The following is a 19,482-nucleotide window of genomic DNA, read 5'->3' on the forward strand; positions in this document are numbered from 1 at the left end:
TCCTTTCTGTAGAGGTACTGACCCCCCTCCTCCTTGAGAATCCTGCTCCTACAGGCTTCAGAGCCATTCTGTCCTTTAAAAAATGATCTTGTCTCTGCACGGGATGTGTTGATTTCAGGGAAGTTTAAGTCTCTGAAGGCAGCTGGCTTTTCACGTCCTCGTCCTCACGGAGGGAGCACCTCGCTGTACCTCCGCCAGCCCTGAAAACTGCTCTCACGTCCCCCCTCCACCCGCTCTGCCCTAGATCCTCCTCCGCCGTAATAAGCCAGCCTCCTCAGTGCCACGGCTGCTCTTTCCTTTGAGTTGTCTGCTTAATCCTAACATAGGGGCGTGATCGACATGAGCAGACATTTGATGGGGAGAGGAAAACACTGCACCAGAGGAAATTAGGATGAATTCCTCAGCCTGACAACAGAAGAGAAAGATGGTTTAGAAGCAGAGCTGGGTTCAAAACTCCCTCGGCCGCCTGCTGGGTGACCTTGGGCAGCGGCTCTACCTACCCGAACCTCAGAGTGGGCGGGACCCAGCGGCCTGGTCCAAAAGCCTGCACGTTTGGGCATCCAGCCCTGCGTCCTGCCCATCTCTGTCTCCCTCAGGGCTCTTTGCTTCAGACGTTTAGGGTAATTTTTATGGTCAAGTGAATTTAGAATTACCGCATAGAGCCTAACAGTAGGAGCTTGAACTTGACCGGAAAAGATGTGGAGCTGCCAGACTGAGCACATGGCAGTGTCCCCCCCTCCCCCCCAACACACAGGCCATAGGAATCTAACTTCCTTATCTGTCTGCTGTGGGATTGTCTGGGAGGGGGTCCCTCTTGACAATGTGGGTGCATCGGGTGAAATGACCTCGGACGCATCTTAGTGTAGGACTGCATCGTTCCCAGCTGTGCTCATATTCGCATTTTCTCTTTTCAGGGACCAGCATCTTCTGGACCCAACTCTGGAATACGTGAAGGTAGGAAGCCAGAATGTACCCTGCGGCCAGGTCCTGTGGGAACAGATTGCCCATTTCTGGCACGGCATTCCCAAATAATGTTATGGTCTGACTTGCGGAGGAAACGGGTTAGATTCAAACAACCAGGATGTAATTTAATTCTCTTGGGCCTCTAGTGCTCTTTGCAGGGCTCTTCTGTCACCCTGTCATAAGTTTACAAACGTTTTACCCTTATCGGAAACCCTGGGGGCCAGATGTGTTTTAAAAATTCAGACTTTTTTTAGGAAGGTAATATGGTACATAGACAGCATACCCCCAAAGGGGTCTAGGATCAACCTCCCATCATCCACTTCAGTATTTCAGCAGCGACATGTAAACACCATCACCCAGGGTGGAATAAATAGACGACAGATGATTTTATGGAGGTCAGGTCCATGGTTTGCCACCCAAAGGAGCTCAAATTTGTTCTGCGGCCAAATGAGTTACAATGTTCAGTTTTCTGAGCTTTTGGATGTTGGAAGGGCGGGCGAGGGGTTGTGCACTTGTGTTTACCCTCAGTGGAGGACCGAAGGATCCCTGAGGTGTTCCGAGCCATCCTTCCCATTTCAACAGCCACACGCTTCCAGTGGCTAGTGTGGAACCCTGACCAGGTAATGATATGCTTTCCAGTGGGGCTGATAATTCTGTGCGTCTAAATACTCCACGCTTCTAAACAAGGTTTTCCTTCTGCGTAGAAAGAAAAGATGCTTTTCCTTTCTTCCTTCTGTCCCCCCTCCCATTTTTCAGGTGTATTTTTTTTTTACTTTTTTATTTATTTTTGAGAACTGTAGTGACGTCCGGTACCTACTACAGGAGAACTCTGATTTGTTATGGCAAAATACATCATTAGTTTTTAGGGGACATCATGGCACAAGTGAGGGTTTAAGGTGCTTGCCTCCTAGCAGCCACCCTTTGTCCTCGTTATTCCAAGTTCAGCATCTTGGTTTCAGAGTATTCAGACCTATTGCTTGTTCGTGTGCCCGGGACGCTGCCCGCCCAGGGTTCTGGCACTTCTTCCCATTAGATCAAAGAATGGAAGGTCTCAAGCTTGTACTAGAGGAGAAACCTCTAGTAGACTCACGTGGTCTCTTGAGACAGTCATGATAAAGTCTGTTGGAATGGAGGCGGGTTTTATTTTTTCCCTTCTTCCCAGGCTCTGTCTGAACTGTAGTTTGAGTTTGCAGCAAGTGTGTCGTCGGAAGGCAGCTGTGGCGCCGGGGCAGAACCCGGTCAGAGACTGACAAGCGATGTGGGTACCTCCCTCCTGATATGCCATGTATGTTTTTGTGCAGGTTGTGCCCTGCGAAGCATTAGGGGATGCTGTTCACTAGACTGTGATTCAACTTGACCATAACATTAAGATTGTGCCCTAGCATTATACAGTGTATAAATTATAGCCACTCTTTAGAACTGACTCCATGCCACGTTCCAGAAACTGGCAGCCCCTGCCCCTGACTCCATAACTCAGTTTTTTCTTTTATTAAAGCCCACGCCTCCTAAGGAAATCCAGTGAGGCCCTCTAAAGCTGAGCAGGGGCTTGGAAGGACTCATTTTCATATCTTTTCGGCTAGTGCCTCTCACTCATGAATATCGGTCATTGTGAGCTGTCAGGCCAGCTGAGAAGAAGGGGTGCTGTTGTCGGTGGCCGGGCTCCCTGCCTTCCCTGGCAGTGATAGAAATGCTCTTAGTGGCTCAGGGTGGGGGCGCTTCTTTTCAGGGCCTCCCCCTGTGCTGAAGGGGACTCTCTGCTCCCAACCTCATCCGAATCTGGTCAGAACTTTATAGATGAAATCTCTGTCTTCCTCCTAAATCCATTCTATTTTTTTTTTTTTTTCCTTTCTCGCTTTGCCCTTGGTTTGGAGCAGTGGCTTGGGGATTCGTTGACTGAATGTAGGATATTTTCATTTGCCTCCGCGGGCACTAAAGCTCTGAAACCACAGCCATAGGGACCCTGGGGCTCCAGGTCTGAGCGGACCCAGTCATGGGTCTAGGACACATGTCAGTTGTCTTGGGCCAGCTCAGGCCATCCTAGAATGTCTGACTTAGCCCTGCTGACCTGTCCGTGCTGTGGAGGTCTTGGAAATGGGTGCCAGCTGGTGCCTAGAGCGTGGAGGAGGGTGGCTGAAGATAATTGCACACGTAATGCCTCTCGGGCGTGGAGAAAAGTAGAGGACCTGTGTAAGGTCTTTTGCACTTTCTAGGGCCCTTTGTGGCGAAGTCAGAGTTTTAGTCATTCATTGTGACTTCAGAGTGGGGGCAGTTGGATCTCTGACCGAGTCTCGTCTGGGCGGCAGAAGCAGAGGCTGTGGCCAGCAGGCAGCGTTCGTTTGTATCCTGTTGGAGCCTCGATGCCCCGTCCCTTCCTGCAGGGGAGCCTTCTAGTCATCTCCACCTGGTTTTCCCAGTGCCCAGATGGAGAGGAATCTGGGACCACTCGTGCATCCTCGGCTCTGGCGGAGAGGAGGCAGGGAGGCTGAGCCCCGAACCCCCGGGGTGATGGGGCTGTGTGTCACAGCAGAGGGAGCTGGGTAGAGAACGAATCCACAGTCCAGTCTGCACTGTGTGCTCCCGACACCCCCCCGCGGTTGGCATGGCTGCGCATCAGTAGGCCTGACGGGGACCCGGGATGCGGTTGCTAGGCTACTAGGAGTGAGGACCGGAGGGGAGCAGGCTGGGGAAGCCCTCGGGCTGTTTAGTAGTTCTTTCACTTGCGCACAGGCTCGCCTCCTTTGGGGGCCTCCCTGCAGCACCCTGCTGAATGTGATGAGAACCTTTGAGCAGGTCCAGGGAACCTGGAATTTCCGAGCTTCTTCTCCACTCTTTCTGTCTCTTCAATTCTGACTGTTAGAGAGGGGCGTTTGGGGTCTTCTTTTTTTTCTGACTTTTCTTTGTGTCCCTAGCCCTCTCCTCCCTCCATGCTTTTCTAAGCCCACAGTAGCTTAAAACATGATCTGGAAAGTCTGGTCTTCACTGTTTTATAGAACCCTGAAGTCCTTTGCTGTAATCAAGTATAGTTGATTCTCTCCGCCTGTATCTGGGCAAGACTACTTCTTCCAGCCTGGAAAGCAGAAAATTCCACGCAGCTGTACCTTCCGCCTGCTCAAAGTAGTGACTTTGGTAGCCGTGTACAGCTCTGGAGTTTTCCTCTGCGTACCTAGCAAACCTTACCCTAGATATAAAACCAACTTTTTTTTTTTTTTTAAACAGAGGAAATAGCCCTAGGCAAATTTGTGCGGTAGCGTTTTCTTCTGGGCTGCTTTACCTGCTTACTGCCCCCGTTTGGTTTTCGCCTATTTTTACCGCCTTTAAAATATATTTACCCCGCATCTACTTTCTTAGACCTGCGTCGGGTGACTGCTTAGAACCTTTGATGTAATGAAATAATTGTTCTAAAATGTGACCACGTGGTAACAGCTCAGTGTGTTACCCTTCCCGGCTAGCATTCCAATAGAATATTCCAAGTTACAGCCCCTAAGACTCCCGGGAGGGGAGGGAGCCTGGTCTGAGCTCTGGTCTAATGAGCAGCATAACCTTCGACTTACTAGCTCCTGTCAATGGGTTCCATCTTCCCTACAGCTGGAAACGAGGGGGTGGGCCCGTGTCCTTTCTAGTTTAACACTTAGGATCCTCTGTGCCTGTGACAGTCTGGAGGGGGAAGGGTTTCGTGAGTGGTAAGGGGTTCTTAATTCATCACGGTTGATCATAAAACTGCCACACTAATTGGAACCAAGGTGGCACTTCATGTTGTGTCCCAGACATTAAGACCTAGGATGTGACAGATAATAATTGCCCATCCATCACATGACCTCAAAAGCCTGGAGTCGTACCCTGAGCTCCTGCAGTTGCTATTATAATCCATTATGCTTTCGCTTTTGTAACCCCTTCTTGAACTTCTGAAACCAACTTTCATTTTCGCTCTTCCATCCTTTTCTCCTGGGGCTTCTTCCTCTTTCACCTTCAGGAGTCGCCCCTCCTGCTCCCCTACACACGGATTCATTTTATAAATTTATATTATTTCCTATTTTCTTCCCCTTTATACCGATCTCCCTTTGAGCCTAAAGAGTCTAATTCTAGCTTCTTCACAGACAAGCCGTACAGTTATATTAATAGAGTTTCTTTTCTGAGAGTGGTTGAAAAGTATAATTTTTAGGGGATTAGCTCTAGCAGAGCTGGGTGGTTTTGTTTAGTTTTTAAAGAAACATTTATTATAGATTGGTGATTTTTCTTTTAGAAGAAATGTTTCTTATAGCTTTTTCATTTTAAAATAAACTGTCCTGGAGTTCCCGTCATGGCTCCGTGGTTAATGAATCAGACTGGGAACCATGAGGTTGCGGGTTCGATTCCTGGCCTTGCTCAGTGGGTTAAGGATCTGGCAGTGCCGTGAGCTGTGGTGTAGGTCGCAGATGCGGCTCGGATCTGGCATTGCGGTGGCTCTGGTGTAGGCCTGCAGTTACAGCTTGGATTAGACCCCCTAGCCTGGGAACCTCCATATGCCGAGGGAGCGGCCCTAAGAATGGCAAAAAGACAAAATAAATAAATAAATAAGTAAAATAAAATAAAATAAAACTGTCCTGAAGGAAGACACCTTGGGAAACACAGCAAGAGCAAAGTAGAAAACAAGCTTGGGGTGAGTGTGTTTTCAAATTAGCCAAGGTGTAGGCAGAGGCCATTTTCGTGCCCAGGCTGTCAACAGCCCGGTGCCCGCTCCCTCCGCAGATGCAAGGGTGGGCTGGAATGCAGCCTTTTGTTCCCGAGAGCTCCCTAGCAAATGAATATCCTTTCTTTTGTCACCAGCCCTGGTGGGACTCTTGCTGGAACCACTTGTGAGCTTTTAGAAGATGCTTTGCAGTTTCTGAGCTTGCTTTGTGGGTTAGGAGAGGCAGGGATGGGAGCGGAGCCATTATCCAGGAGGGGACCGGTGCCCTTGGACGCCTCCATCCTCCCGGGAGCACAGCCGTGACTTGGAGATGGGTCCTTTCTAGGGTTAATGCTCCGAAAGGCGCCTTCTAAGAGCGTCTAGCCCTTGACAGACTGCCCCAGGCTCCCATCCCAGCAAGGCCTACGGTTCCTACGGTTCCTACGTTAGGTCACCCAGCAGATTAAAAGAGGAGTAATTATGCGAATTCCAGCGCCAAGAATAAGTGCCGGGGCTGTGGGAGCCTCGTGGGGGCGGGGGCGGTGGGGGCTGCCCCTCCCCCTTTGTGCCCGCGATGGCCACAGCCACGGTCACGGTTAAATAGCCCTCTGTGAGGAAAGTCTTTTCTTCCAGCAGGGAAAACAGGCCAGTCTGCTCTGAATTAGCCAGCTCACAAAGTCATGAAAGGGACTTACAAAAACAATGGCGCGCTGTACATTCTGTGAGATTTTAACAAGTTCTATGAACCAAATAATGGCCCGATTGGCTGGCTCTGCAGGTTTTTTTTCCTGAGTGCGCACATCCACAGAGCCAGCACCGTCCCCGGTGGGACCAGAAGATCAAACACTGCCAGCCGGGAATGGCAAACAGCCCTGGGGCTCACATTCAGAGCTCCCATCCAGCTCCTCCCTCTCCACCCCCCGCCCCCCCAAAAACAAAAACGTTCTGGGCAGATAGTCTCGGGAGGCTTAATGTTACCACACTTGGGGACGGTTGCTGAGGCTGGCGAGGAGCAGGAAGAGCGTGATGGAGCACAGCCCCTCCTTCAGGGGACCCCCTGTCCTGCAGGTCTGGGAAGTGTGGCCCTTGCTAAAAAGGAAAACCTCATCCTGAGAACCGGCCCATTTTACAGATCTGTACGTGAAGGTTTTATTTTTTCTTTTATTTATTTTTATTTATTCTCTTTTGTCTTTTCAGGGCCGCTCCTGCAGCACATGGAGGTTCCCAGGCTAGGGGTCGAATCGGAGCTATAGCCGCCGACCTACACCACAGCGGTAGCCACGCCAGATCTGAGCCGCATCTGCAACCTACACCACAGCTCACGGCAACGCCAGATCCTTAACCCACTGAGCGAGGCCAGGGATCCATCCTGCAACCTCATGGTTCTGAGTCGGATTCATTAACCACTGCGCCACGATGGGAACTCCTGTATGTGAAGGTTTGTAGTGACAGTATTTGAAATTGACAAAAATGGGACACAACGCAAATGTCCTTCAGTGGGTGAGCAATCAGCTGCAGACTGGCATGGCGACATCTGCTTCATCCATGGAAAGAGGTGGAGGTTGGATACAGATAAAAACTTACAGAAATCAGGTGGGGGCGGGGTGACAGGGACAGAGGGGCAAAGTCACCTCCACAAGGGAACAGGAGAACGCTGCGGGAGGGATAGAAATGCTTTGATTGGGCTTGTGGCAGAGCTCAGAGAACTGTCCTAAAAAGGCTGCCTTTTACTGTTTTTTTAAAGTTAATTTGGAACTTAGACCCCCGTGAGCCTGACTTTTAAAAAGCAAGCTAGGAGTTCCCGTCGTGGCACAGTGGTTAACGAATCCAACTAGGAACCATGAGGTTGCGGGTTCGGTCCCTGCCCTTGCTCAGTGGGTTAACGATCCGGCGTTGCCATGAGCTGTGGTGTAGGTTGCAGATGCGGCTCGGATCCCGCGTTGCTGTGGCTCTGGCGTAGGCCGGTGGCTACAGCTCCGATTGGACCCCTAGCCTGGGAACCTCCATATGCCGCGGGAGCGGCCCAAGAAATAGCAACAACAACAACAAAAAAGACAAAAGACAAAAAAAAAAATAAAATAATAAAATAAAAAAAAAATAAAAAGCAAGCTAATCCCTCATCGTATTTTAGCTCTTAAGTGCTACCACCTCCCTTGGGGAAGGGTTTGGTTTTGAGAGCGGGCCGGTCAGTAGCGCTGAGCCCGTGGACAAAGTGCTCAGCTTGTGGATTGTCTGCTGCTTTGGTTCATGCAGCAGAGAGCTGGGGGCAGAGTCTGTGTGTTACTGTTCAGTGGGGTCAGGCCGGGTCGGCAGAGAGTGTCACCAAGAGCCCAAGCGAAGACAGTGGCAGGAGGACCGGAAAGGCCGGGCAGGTGCTGCTGGAGGCATTTTAGACACAGCATTGAGAGCCATTCTCTGAGGTGAGTTGACAGGTCCTGGCAGGATTTAAATGGAGGCAGTGAGGGAGAGGAAGCCGGGCCATTCCCGGGGTCACCCAGGGCTTGGCATCCTGCCAAAAGCCGGTAAATATTCTAGGGGAGGAAAGGAGATTTCCAAGCGAGACCTTGTTCTGCGACCATGACATTAATTCATGAGCATCCAGGAACAGCATTAGCGCCTGAGGGGAGGTATGGGGGGCTGGCCGGTGGGGGTGGTGGTTGGGGGGGGGAACAGACCAAATCTGGCTCTGGCCTCCTCTCTGTTGTTGAACCACCACAAGCTGAAAGTGGTTTGGGGTTTTGTTGTTGTTGTTGTTGTTTTTGTTTCGTCTTTTTAGGGCCATACCCATGGCATGTGGAGGTTCCCAGGCTAGGGGAACTGCAGCTGCCAGCCTACACCACAGTCACAGCAGTGCTGGATCCGAGCCTCGTCTGCAACCTACACCACAGCTCATGGCCACGCCAGATCCTTAACCCACTGAGCGAGGCCAGGGATCGAACCTGCATCCTCACAGATACTTCATTTCTGCTGCGCCATGACGGGAACTCCCTAGATTTTGCTTTTAAATGTGTTACTTTTTTAAAAGATGAAAAGAAGAATGTGAGCATTGTCGAGTTCCAGTTGGAGGCTGCATGAACACAGCCACGCCCGTTCACTGACTGTTGCCACTTTCTCGCCGTCATGGTGGGTAGTTGTGACAGAACAGGTGGCAAAGCCTGAACTGCTCACCACCTGGCCCTTTACGGAAAAGGTTTGCAGACCCCTGCTCTGGGCACCCCTGCTATGGGCTGTAGGCACATACACAGTCTTGGTTTTGCCTCCGAACAAGGTATGATTTCAACAAAATCTCACTTTTCCACGCTGACACTTGGGTGGTGCAGCCGTGGGTCACCCGCATCACCTGACCTTGCCTGATGACACAGCAGTGAGTTCTCAGGCAAGCGGTGTGATCTTGCACCATCCCAGGGAGGCTGTGGACACATCTCAGCATCTCCTGGGAGACCGTCTGCTCTGAGCGGCCTTTAGCTCCCAGCACCTTGAGCATCTTCAGTTCTGCTGGGTGAACAGGTGTGTGGAAACAGCTTGAGTCCTGACTGCTCTTCCTGGGGCTTGTCTGGAAAACTCTGCGAGCCAGATAGTGCTCAGCCTGAGGTGCGATTTCTGAGTGTCCCAAGGCAGAAGCGAATTCTGCTTGGGCTCCTGAACTTGATGGTTTGAATCTGGTCAAACCTTGAAGCTTCCCTCTGGAGGTGCTCCCAGGAGCCTGCGAGTAGAATCAGGGCAGATTCCCATGTGTGTTCTGTGCTGCAGGCTTCACTCCTGGCAGAGGAGAGAGGACTCTTCCAAGATGCTCAGGATGAGGTCTCAGTGTGAGACGTGATAACGAGACTGGAGGACAAACGTGGGAGCCGGACCTGAGACGGGCTTCTGACCAGACTCAGCTTTGTCATTGAACTTCAGAGCCCTCACGTGTGGCCTGCCCCCCTCTCCCCCAACACCTGCCACCCGCCTTACACGCTTGTCCTTCTGCCCCTGGGTCTTTGGCTTTCCCTCAGCCTGGAAGGTTCTTTCAAGGTAGAACAGTTTGAAGAGGCTGCCGGTGCGCTGAACTGTGTTCTCCCCAGAGATGTGGGGGAGCCCTAACCCCTGATATCTGTGAACGTAACCGTATTTGGAAATGAGATCTTGGCAGAGGTGGGGTCCTGCTGGGTCAGGGGGGCCCTAACCCAACGACGGGTGTCCCCTAAGAAGAGAGGAATTGGGACACACGGGGAGAACGCCCCATGACCACAGAGGCAGAGATTGGGGTGGCGTGTGCACGGGCGAGGGTTGCCTGCAGCCACCCCAAGGGAGGAAGAGGCAAGGGAGGTTGCCACCTTTGAACCTTCGGAAGGAGCAACCCCTTGATTTTGATCTCCTAGCCTCCCGAACTGTGGAAGAACCCGTTTCTCTTTCGAGGTCCCAAGTGTGTGGTTTACTTGCCAGAGCAGCCCTAGGCAACCAGTTCTGAGGCACCGCCCCATCGTAGCTCTTGCTCATAGGGTGATGTGGGCAAGTTTCTGAAGTTCTTTGGCGCTCCGTTTCCTTAACAGTGAATATGGGAGAACGTGGGGCTTAAGTGACCTAAGACACGAGACGTTGTTAGCACAGGGCCTGGAGGGTAGCTAGCACCTTGGACATGCTGGTTGTGTAACTGTCACCCTAGCTGTCTGTGAGGCGGGTGCATCCCAACCCACAGACTGTTCCTGACCCCCTGCTACCAGCAGGCTCCCCAGTCCCTTCTCACGACTCCGAGTACTGTCCTCAGAGCCCTCGTCCCAACGTCTGCTTGCGTGGTTAAAAACAACAGCCACAGCCACCTCCTCCGTGGAAGGTGCGTCCTGAGGGCAAGGACCTTTGCTTGTCCTCTTAGTAAATCTTGAGTGACTGCCCGGCAGGAAGGACGGTAAAGCAGAAGAAAGAGGGAACGAGGTGGTTCTAAAGATCTTTGAGTTTCCCAAAGTAAGTGGCGTGCATCTCTCTAAACATTTGGCAGAAATTCTTCAGTGACTTTATTTTAGGAGGGCAAGGAGGTTCCCACATCTGACCGCCGTCTGTCTTCTCTTGCCAGCCTGGTAGAGGAGAAACACTTTGGGGTCACTGTTGGCACCGTCACGACCCCCACATTTAGGCAGAAGTGTTCACATTTAAAAAGCGTAGTTCTGGCAGCCTCTGGGCTTATCAGCTCTGGAATCCCACGGACGCTTCAACCCCCGCCAGGCCTGCCAGGATTGGAATTGTTTGCTGTTAAACTCTGCCCTCTAGTGGTCGTCACGTGTCATACCAGCACAGCATTTGGCTGCCATTCAGTTTCTGAATATTCTGAGCGCTTTTAGTATTAAGTCTAATAGTGTGTCATAACACTATTTTTACAACCTCAGAACTAAGGGCTGTGTTTAAAGTATGCAAAAAGGCAAGTCATTTTCATCGTCTGGCCTATAAGACAGGTTAAAATTTCAAGGCATTTTATTATTTGCATTGTCTAACATGATTGGACCAAAAGCTCTAAGATGCTACAATCCCAAACTATTGAGAGAGCAAGAAGGCCGAGCTACTTGCTTGATTGATCGTCCAAAATCATGTGTAATTACATACTGCTTTACAATTCGTTTTTTTCATTGGACATCATTCCATGTTAAATATTTGGGTCTCCCTCCTTCTTTTGAACAGTTATCCAGTATTTCGTGGCACGAAATGTGATTACATGTGACCAATTTCCTACTGACATTTGGGTTCTTGTTACTGTGTTCTTGTTAAAGACGGTTTTGCGGTTATTTAAAAATATAGTCATATTCGTCCCATGTGTCAGCGTCAATTTAGCAAATAGCTATTGAGTATCTGCCCTCTGCTGGTCACTGCTTCGGGGGCTGAGGCTCCAGCAGCCAGCAAAACAAAGTCCCTTCCTCTGTGGCGCTTACGTTATGGGTGGGAAAGTGAGAAGACAGGGGACACCAGTGCACCATGTTCAGCAGCGATAAATGCTCAGCAGAAATGGCTCTTCAGAGGAAGGACCTTTGACATGTCGGAGTGACAGGGACGTTACGTTTAATAGGGGGACCAGGAAGGGCCTCACCCAGAAGGTGACTTGCGCATGGCGGGGCACGTGGAGTGATGTCTGCTGGGGGAGGACGTAGCAAGGGGCAAGGCCGTGGAGCTGGAGGTGACCTTGTCCATCGAGGGGCAGCTGTGAGGCCAGCGGGGCTGGCAGGGCAGGGTGGCCTCAAGGAAGGGCAGCGAGAGCAGATGCCAGAGAGTGAAGAAGGGGGACGAGGCAGGTGGCCTGGGGCCTGGATGTCCCAGTAAGGATGTTAACTTGCACAGAATGGAATGGGGGGCTCTCAGGGTGGCGGTGGTTTGTGTTGCCACAGACAGATGGGCGAGGGCAGGAGCAGGGGCTCCGTCGGGGGGCGGCGTGGCTGTTCGGGTGAGCCATAGTGATGGGTTGGATCTGCAGGGCAAAAGGGGTGGTGAAGAAGGGGGATTCTTTTTTTTTTTTGGCTTCCCCCATAGCATATAAAAATTCCCAGGCCAGGGATCGAACCCATGCCATGGCAGGGACAGGGCTGGATCCTTAACCCGCTGGGCCACATGGGAACTCCAGGGAGGGAGATTCTTGATATATAACATGAGAGCTGAGCCTCAGGATGTCCTGAGGGATTGGGTGTAGGTGGGAGCGGAGGAGTGAAATGTACTCCTGGAGGGCTGGCGCTGCCTGCAAGCTGCATGAGTCCGTGTACACTTGTTGGAGAATTTCTGTCAGATTAACACCTCGGAGCAGGATGACTGGGGGTTGGGTAAGAAGGCAAAATTAACTTCCCTGCAACTGAAGACTTTTGTTTTCCACCTTTCTCTCTGCTCCCAAATTTCCTCTAATAAGCATTACCGCTTCTATGATAAACACTCCCCTATTTGTATACCTTAGTCGGCTCCATAGATTTGATGCAGAAAACTTACGGTTTAATCAAAATTAAGTCAAACAAGTGTGTTAAATGTATTAGAGCAGAAATTCTCAAACTCTTTGGTCTCAAGGCCCATCTTCATTTTTACAAATTACTGAGGACCCCAAAGAGCTTTCATTATGTGGGTTTTAGCGATTGGTTTATTGTATTAGAAATTAAAATACAGGAAGTTTTTATGTTGATTTAAATAATTTAAAATAACAATATTGGGGTTCCCATTGTGGCTCAGCAGGTAACGAACCTGACTAGTGTCCATGAGGATGTGGGTTCTATCGCTGGCCCCACTCAGTGGGTTAGGCATCCAGTGTTGTCATAAGCTACAGCATAGGTTGCAGTTGTGGCTTGGATCCCATGTTGCTGTGGCTGTAGTGTAGGCCGGCCACTGCAGCTCCAATTCGACCCCTAGCCTGGGAACTTCCATGTGCCGCAGGTGTAGCCCTAAAGAAAACCAAAAATAAAATAAAATAAAATAGCAATATTAAACCCCTTACATGAACATAAGTAACATATTTTTATGAAAAATAATCATTTTCCAAAACAAAATTTAATGGAAAGCATGGCATTGGCTTACGTTTTTGCAAACCTCTTTTGTGTCTGGTCTCATGGAACAGGCTTGAGTCTCATATCTGCTTCAGCCTTCCGTCTGTTGTGTTACATTGTTTTGGTTGAAGTCTGAAGGAAATCTGGCCTTACACAGATAGGTAATTCAAAAGTGGAGGAATGGTGTTTTTTAAAAATTGGAGTATAACTGACATTATATTAGCATCAGGTGTACAACATAATGATTTGACATTTGTATATATTGCAAGATGCTCACAATAAGATCCATCACCATACACAGTTACAAAAATTCTTTTTTCTTCTGATGACAACTTTCAAGATCCACTCTGCTGTCTCCTTTCAACTATACAAGATGGGGAGACAGGACTAAGACGGCAGAGTAGAAAGACTAGAGCTCACCTTCTCATAAAAGGAACAAAATTACAACCAACTGCTGAACCTTCAACCAAATAAGCTGAAAACTATCAAAAAAGATATCCTGCTCCAGAAGACAAAGAGGAGGCCACATCAAGACAATAGAAGGAAAAATTATGTGATATAAGCAATAGCATACCCACTGGGTGGGCAGCCCACAGACTGGAAAGTAACTTTATCACAGAGACTCACTTACAGGAGTGAGAGTTCTGAGCCCCACGTCAGGTTTGCAAGCCTGGGCATCTTGCATTGGGAGAAGGAGCCCATGGAACATCTGGCATTGAAGGCCAGTGGGACTTGTGTGCAGGAGCTCCACAGGATTGGGGGAAATGGAGACCCCATTCTTGAAAGGCACACACAAGCTTTCATATGCACTGGGTCCCAGGGCAAAGCAGAGACTCCATAGGAATCTGGGTCAGACCTGACTGTAGTTCTTGGAGGATCCCCTAAGAAAACAGGGGGTGACTGTGGCTTGTCGTGGGGGAAGGACTTTGGAGGCATAGGTCTCGGGAATACTCATCTGCATGTGCTCCTATAGAGGTGGCCATTTTGGGGAAATCTGGCCCCACCCATCAGGGCTGAGAAGCCACAAGCCAAACAGTAATCCTGGTGGGATCACAGCCCCACCCATCAGCAAACAAGGCTGCCCAAAATCCCCCCAAGCACACAGCCATCTCACCCAGAGACAAAGCCCCACCCACCATAGGGATAAGAATCACCTCCACCTACGAGCGGGCAGGCACAAGTCCCTCCCATCAGGAAGCCTACAGCAAGCCCCCTACCAACTTCAGCCCCAAGGGGGGGCAGACAACCTAATCGAGAGAGGCTACAACTCTATTGTCTGCGAAAAGGAGACCACACCAAAAATCTATACAAAATGAAAGGCAGAGAATTATGACTCAAATAAGGTTGCAAGAAAAAACAAAACAAACAGAAAAACAGGTAAGTAATCTGGAAATTATCAACCTCCAAGACTAGACTGATGATAGTGAAGATGAGTCAAGATCTTAGAAATAAACCAGACGCAAAGATTAATAAATTACAAAAAACATTGAGCGAAGAAATACAAGATTTAAGGATTAAGCAAGCAGAGATGCAAAATATAGTAACTGAAATAAAAAACTCATGGAGGTCCTGTAGTGGCACAGCAGAAACAAATCCGACCATGAGGTTGTAGGTTTGATCCCTGGCCTTGCTCAGTGGGTTAGGGATCCAGCATTGCCATGAGCTGTGGTGTAGGTTGCAGGCGTGGCTCGGATCTGATGTTGCTGTAGCTGTGGTGTAGGCCAGCAGGTGTAGCTCCGATTTGACTCCTAGCCTGGGAACCTCCATATGCTGCGGGTGCAGCCCTAAACAGCAAAAAATAAAAAAATAAAATTCCTTAGAAGCAACCAACCACAGAATACGGGAGGCAGAAGAACAAATAAATGAGCTGAAATCACTGATGTGGAACAGAAAATAGAAAAATGATTGAAAAGAAATGAAGACAGTCTAAGAGAACTCTGGGACAATGTTAAATATACCCACATCCATATTTTAGGGGTGCCAGAAGGAAAAGAGAGAAAGAGCCAGAAAAAATACTTGAAGAGATAATAGCCAAAAACTTCCATGGGAAAGTTTTCACTCAAATCCAGGAAGCACAACCAGTACCATATAAAATAAACCCAAGGAGGAACACCCTGAGACACATATTAATCAAACTGACCAAAATTAAAGACAAAGAGAAAATACTGAGAGCAGCCAGTATTCTTATTTGAAAAGAAACAAATAACATAACTGATAACTCACCATAGGGTTATCAGATTTTTCAGCAGAAACTTCAGGCCAGAGGTAGTGGCATGATATACTTACCAAAGTGATGAAAGGAAAAAACCTCCAACCAAGATTACGTTACCCATCAAGGCTCTCACTCAGATTTGAAGGAGAAATCAAAAGCTTTACAGACAAGCAAAAGCTAAGAGAATTCAGCACCACTAAACCAGCTTAACAACAATACTAAAGGAACTTCTCTAGGCAGAAAAGAAGAGGCCACAACTAGAAACAAAAATATTACAAATGGCAAGGCTCACCAATAAAGGTATACACATGGTAAGGGTAGGAAATTATCCACACACAAATATGCTACCAAAATCAGAAATCATGAGAAGAGGAAGGTACAAATGTAGGACACTGGAGATGCACTTGCAACTAAGAGACCAACAACTTAAAAACAATCTCATATATATTTAGACTCCTATATCAAAACTTCAGGGTAACTGCAAACCAAAAATCTATGATTGATACACACACAGATAAGAAAAAGCAATTCAAATACAACCCTAAAGACAGTCATCAAACCACAAGAGAAGAGAACAAGAGAAGAAGGGAAGAAAAAAGAGCAACAAAACCAAATGCAAATCAGTTAATAAAATGGCAATGAGAACACACACATCAATAATTACCTTAAATGTAAGTGAACTAAATGCCCCAACCAAAAGGCATAGACTGGCTGCATGGATACAAAAACAAGACCCATATACATGCTGCCTTCAAGAGACCCACTTCAGGAGTTCCCGTCGTGGCGCAGTGGTTAACGAATCCGACTAGGAACCATGAGGTTGCGGGTTCGGTCCCTGCCCTTGCTCAGTGGGTTAATGATCCGGCGTTGCTGTGAGCTGTGGTGTAGGTTGCAGACGCGGCTTGGATCCCGTGTTGCTGTGGCTCCGGCGTAGGCCGGTGACTGCAGCTCCGATTGGACCCCTAGCCTGGGAACCTCCATATGCCGCGGGAGCGGCCCAAGAAATAGCAACAACAACAACAACAAAAAGACAAGAAATAAAAAAATTTAAAAAAATAAAAAAAAAAAGAGACCCACTTCACTTCTAGGGACACATACAAATTGAAAGTGAGAGGATGGAAGAAAATATTCCATGCAAACAGGAATCAAAAGAAAGCTGGAGTAGCAATACTCATATCAGACAAAGTAGACCTGAAAAGAAAGAATATTACAAGAGACAAAGAAGGACATTACATAATGACCAAAGGATCAAAGAAGGTATAACAACTGTAAATATATATGCACCCAACATAGGATCACCTCAATATATAAGGCAACTGCTAACAACCTTAAAAGGAGAAATTGACAATAACACAATAATAGTGGGGGACTTTAACACCCCACTTAGAACAATGGACAGATCATCCAGACAGAAAATCAGCAAGGAAACACAGGCTCTAAACGAAGCATTAGACCAGAGGGACTTAATAGATATGCATAGAACATTCCACCCCAAGGCAGCAGAGTACACATTCTTCTCAAGTGCACATGGAACATTCTCTAGGATTGATCACATTCTGGGCCACAAATCAAGCCTCAGTAACTTTAAGAAAGTTGAAATCATATCAAGCATCTTTTCTGACAACAACACTGTATGACTGGGAATCAGCGACAAGAAAAAAACCTGCCAAAGTAGAAGATGGTGTTATTAACTGCAGTCATCACCTGTACATCCTATCCCCAGACTTTCTCATTTTGTAACTGGAAATATGTACCTTTCGATCCCCTTCACCTGTTTCCCCCACCCCTCATTCCCTAGAAAGAATATTTTAATAGCCTTTTTGGATAATTAGAGATATTCTTGATATTACACTGAACCTTGAAGTTGTACTTCCATAAAGGTTAATCACAGTGCGGAATCTGAAAGCACATCCGTGAACTTTTTAAAAAACTCTGTTCCCTTAAAACCCATTGGTCTTTCTGTCAAGAGGAATGGATTTTACCCATGTGTGATTTTATACCATCGTGCACAGGTTATTTAAAAATGTTGCTTTGCTGAGTTAGGCCGACCTTCCATGTGTTAACATATTTCACTCTACAGTGCCAAAAACTCACATTCAGTATTAGCATCACTCATCAGGAAAATCATTAAAGTATTCACCACCCTTGGTGGTCCATACAAGTTTCCCATCATTCTGATTCTCAGCTGAAAGCTCAAGCGTTAGCATTGGCAACAAATTCTGTTGCTTGTTTTCCTGGAAGTGACAGGCACACTTTGTTCATTTTCTAGAAAACGTCTGCCAAATAAATACCCACGTCTGAATAACCATTGTTTTTCAGACATTCTTTGAAGTAAAAATGGTGTTCCAAGAAAAAGCAGCTAGCGCAGCCCACAGTTCAGTGGCACGATTGCTTCTCCTCAAGACAACCATTGTGCTGGGTGTGCAGGAGAAACGCTGCATGTCTGCCTCCTGCCTTGTCACACAGAATGTTCAAGACTTGGACTCAAGGGCCAGGAGGTAGTGAAGTGAGTGCAGTAGTCCCTCTGATCTGCAGCTTCAGTCCCCCAAAGTCAGCCATGGTCTGAGAAGATTACGTGGAAAATTCCAGATATCAGCAGTTCATAAGTGTAGGGATTTTTGTTTGTTTTTAATTTTTTTGGCTGTACCCATGGCACATGGAAGTTCCCAGGCTGGGAATCGAACTCATGCCTGCAGTTGGATTCCTAACCCACTGTGCCATTGAACTCCTCATAGGTTTTTGGTCGTTGTCTTCTTTTTTTTTTTTTTTTTTTTTCTCAGGCCAGGGTCTAATTGGAGTTGTACCTACCAGCCTACACCACAGCTCACGGCAATGCCGGATCCTTAACCCACTGAGCAGGGTCAGGGATTGAACCTGTATCCTCATGGATGCTAGTCAGATTTGTTAATCACTGAGCATGATGGGAACTCCAGGTTTTTTGGTGTTTTTTTTTTTTTTTTAAGGTGGTGGTATAATATTTTCTTATTGAAATATAGTTGATGTGCAGTATTATATACCTTACAGGTATAAATCTAGTGATTCACAATTTTTAAAAGTTATACTCCACTGAGTTATTATCAAAATATTGGCTTTATTTCCCATGTTGTATAATATGTCTTTCTAGCTTATTTTATACATAATAGTTTATACTTCCGGAACCCCTGTATCACCTCACCCCACAGGTAACCACTAATTTGTTCTCTATATCTGTAAGTCTGCTTCTTTTTTTTATAGTCACTAGTTTGTTGATTTTTTTGATTGCACAGTATTGTCTTTCTCTGTCTTATTTCATTTAGCATTATACCGCCCAAGTCCATCTGTGTTGTTACAAATGTCAAAATGTCATTCTTTTTTATGGCTGAGTAGTATTCCATTGTGTATATACAGCACATCTTTATCTATTCATGTGTTGATGGACACTTAGGTTGCGTCTGTATCTTGGCTATTGTAAATAATGCTGCTCTGAACATTGGGGCATGTGTGTCTTTTCATATGAGGGTTTTTGTCTTTTTTGGACCATTCATAAGTTTTAAATCATGCCCCATTCTGCATAGCATGATGAAATCTTGTGCCCTCCCACCCCTTCCCATCTCACCCATGAATCATCCCTTTGACCAATATTCCCCGTCCTTTAGTCACTTGTAGCCAGTTGTTATCAGATTGACTACCAAAGTATTGCAGTGCTTGCTCAAGTCACCCTTCTTTTACTTAATGAGGGCCCCAAAGCCCAAGAGTAATGATGTTGGCAAATCAGATATTCTGTTCCTGTGCCTCGTTTACAAATTAAACTCTGTCATGGGCATGTATGTGTAGGAAAAACATGGAATATGCAGAGTTCAGTGTCATCTACAGTTTCAGGCATCCATGAAGGGGGGTCTTAGACTGTGTGGCCTGTGTATAAAGGGGAACTACTGTAATTCTTACTGCTTCATCAAAGAGTTCTTCAGCTGAAATGGTTTTGTTTTTTGTTTTTTTTTTTGTCTCTTTTTGTCTTTTCAGGGCTGAACCCCTGGCATATGGAGGTTCCCAGGCTAGGGGTCTAATCAGACCAGTCTACACCACAGCTCATAGCAACGCCAGATCCCTAACCCACTGAGGCCAGGGATTGAACCCACAACCCCATGGTTCCTAGTCAGATTCGTTTCCACTGCACCACGACGGGAACTCCTGAAATGGCTATTTTT

The 19,482-nt window shown here is 47.6% G+C and overlaps 1 protein-coding gene across 4 annotated transcripts in view; it reads left to right on the top strand.

Annotated features, from left to right (window-relative positions):
- BCAR3 (BCAR3 adaptor protein, NSP family member) overlaps positions 1-19,482 on the top strand; it is a 138,930-nt gene that overhangs the window by 57,898 nt on the left and 61,550 nt on the right. For 3 of the 4 annotated variants that reach the window (XM_047785270.1, XM_047785271.1, XM_047785272.1), the window contains exon 3: positions 915-954. The exons of the other annotated variant lie outside the window; for it this stretch is intronic. In XM_047785270.1, coding sequence (XP_047641226.1) covers positions 915-954 — 40 coding nt within the window. The remainder of the gene's footprint in view (positions 1-914; positions 955-19,482) is intronic. 4 annotated transcript variants of the gene reach the window in all.

This window comes from Phacochoerus africanus, chromosome 6, assembly GCF_016906955.1.
Source record: "Phacochoerus africanus isolate WHEZ1 chromosome 6, ROS_Pafr_v1, whole genome shotgun sequence".
NCBI classification, from domain to species: Eukaryota; Metazoa; Chordata; class Mammalia; order Artiodactyla; family Suidae; genus Phacochoerus; species Phacochoerus africanus.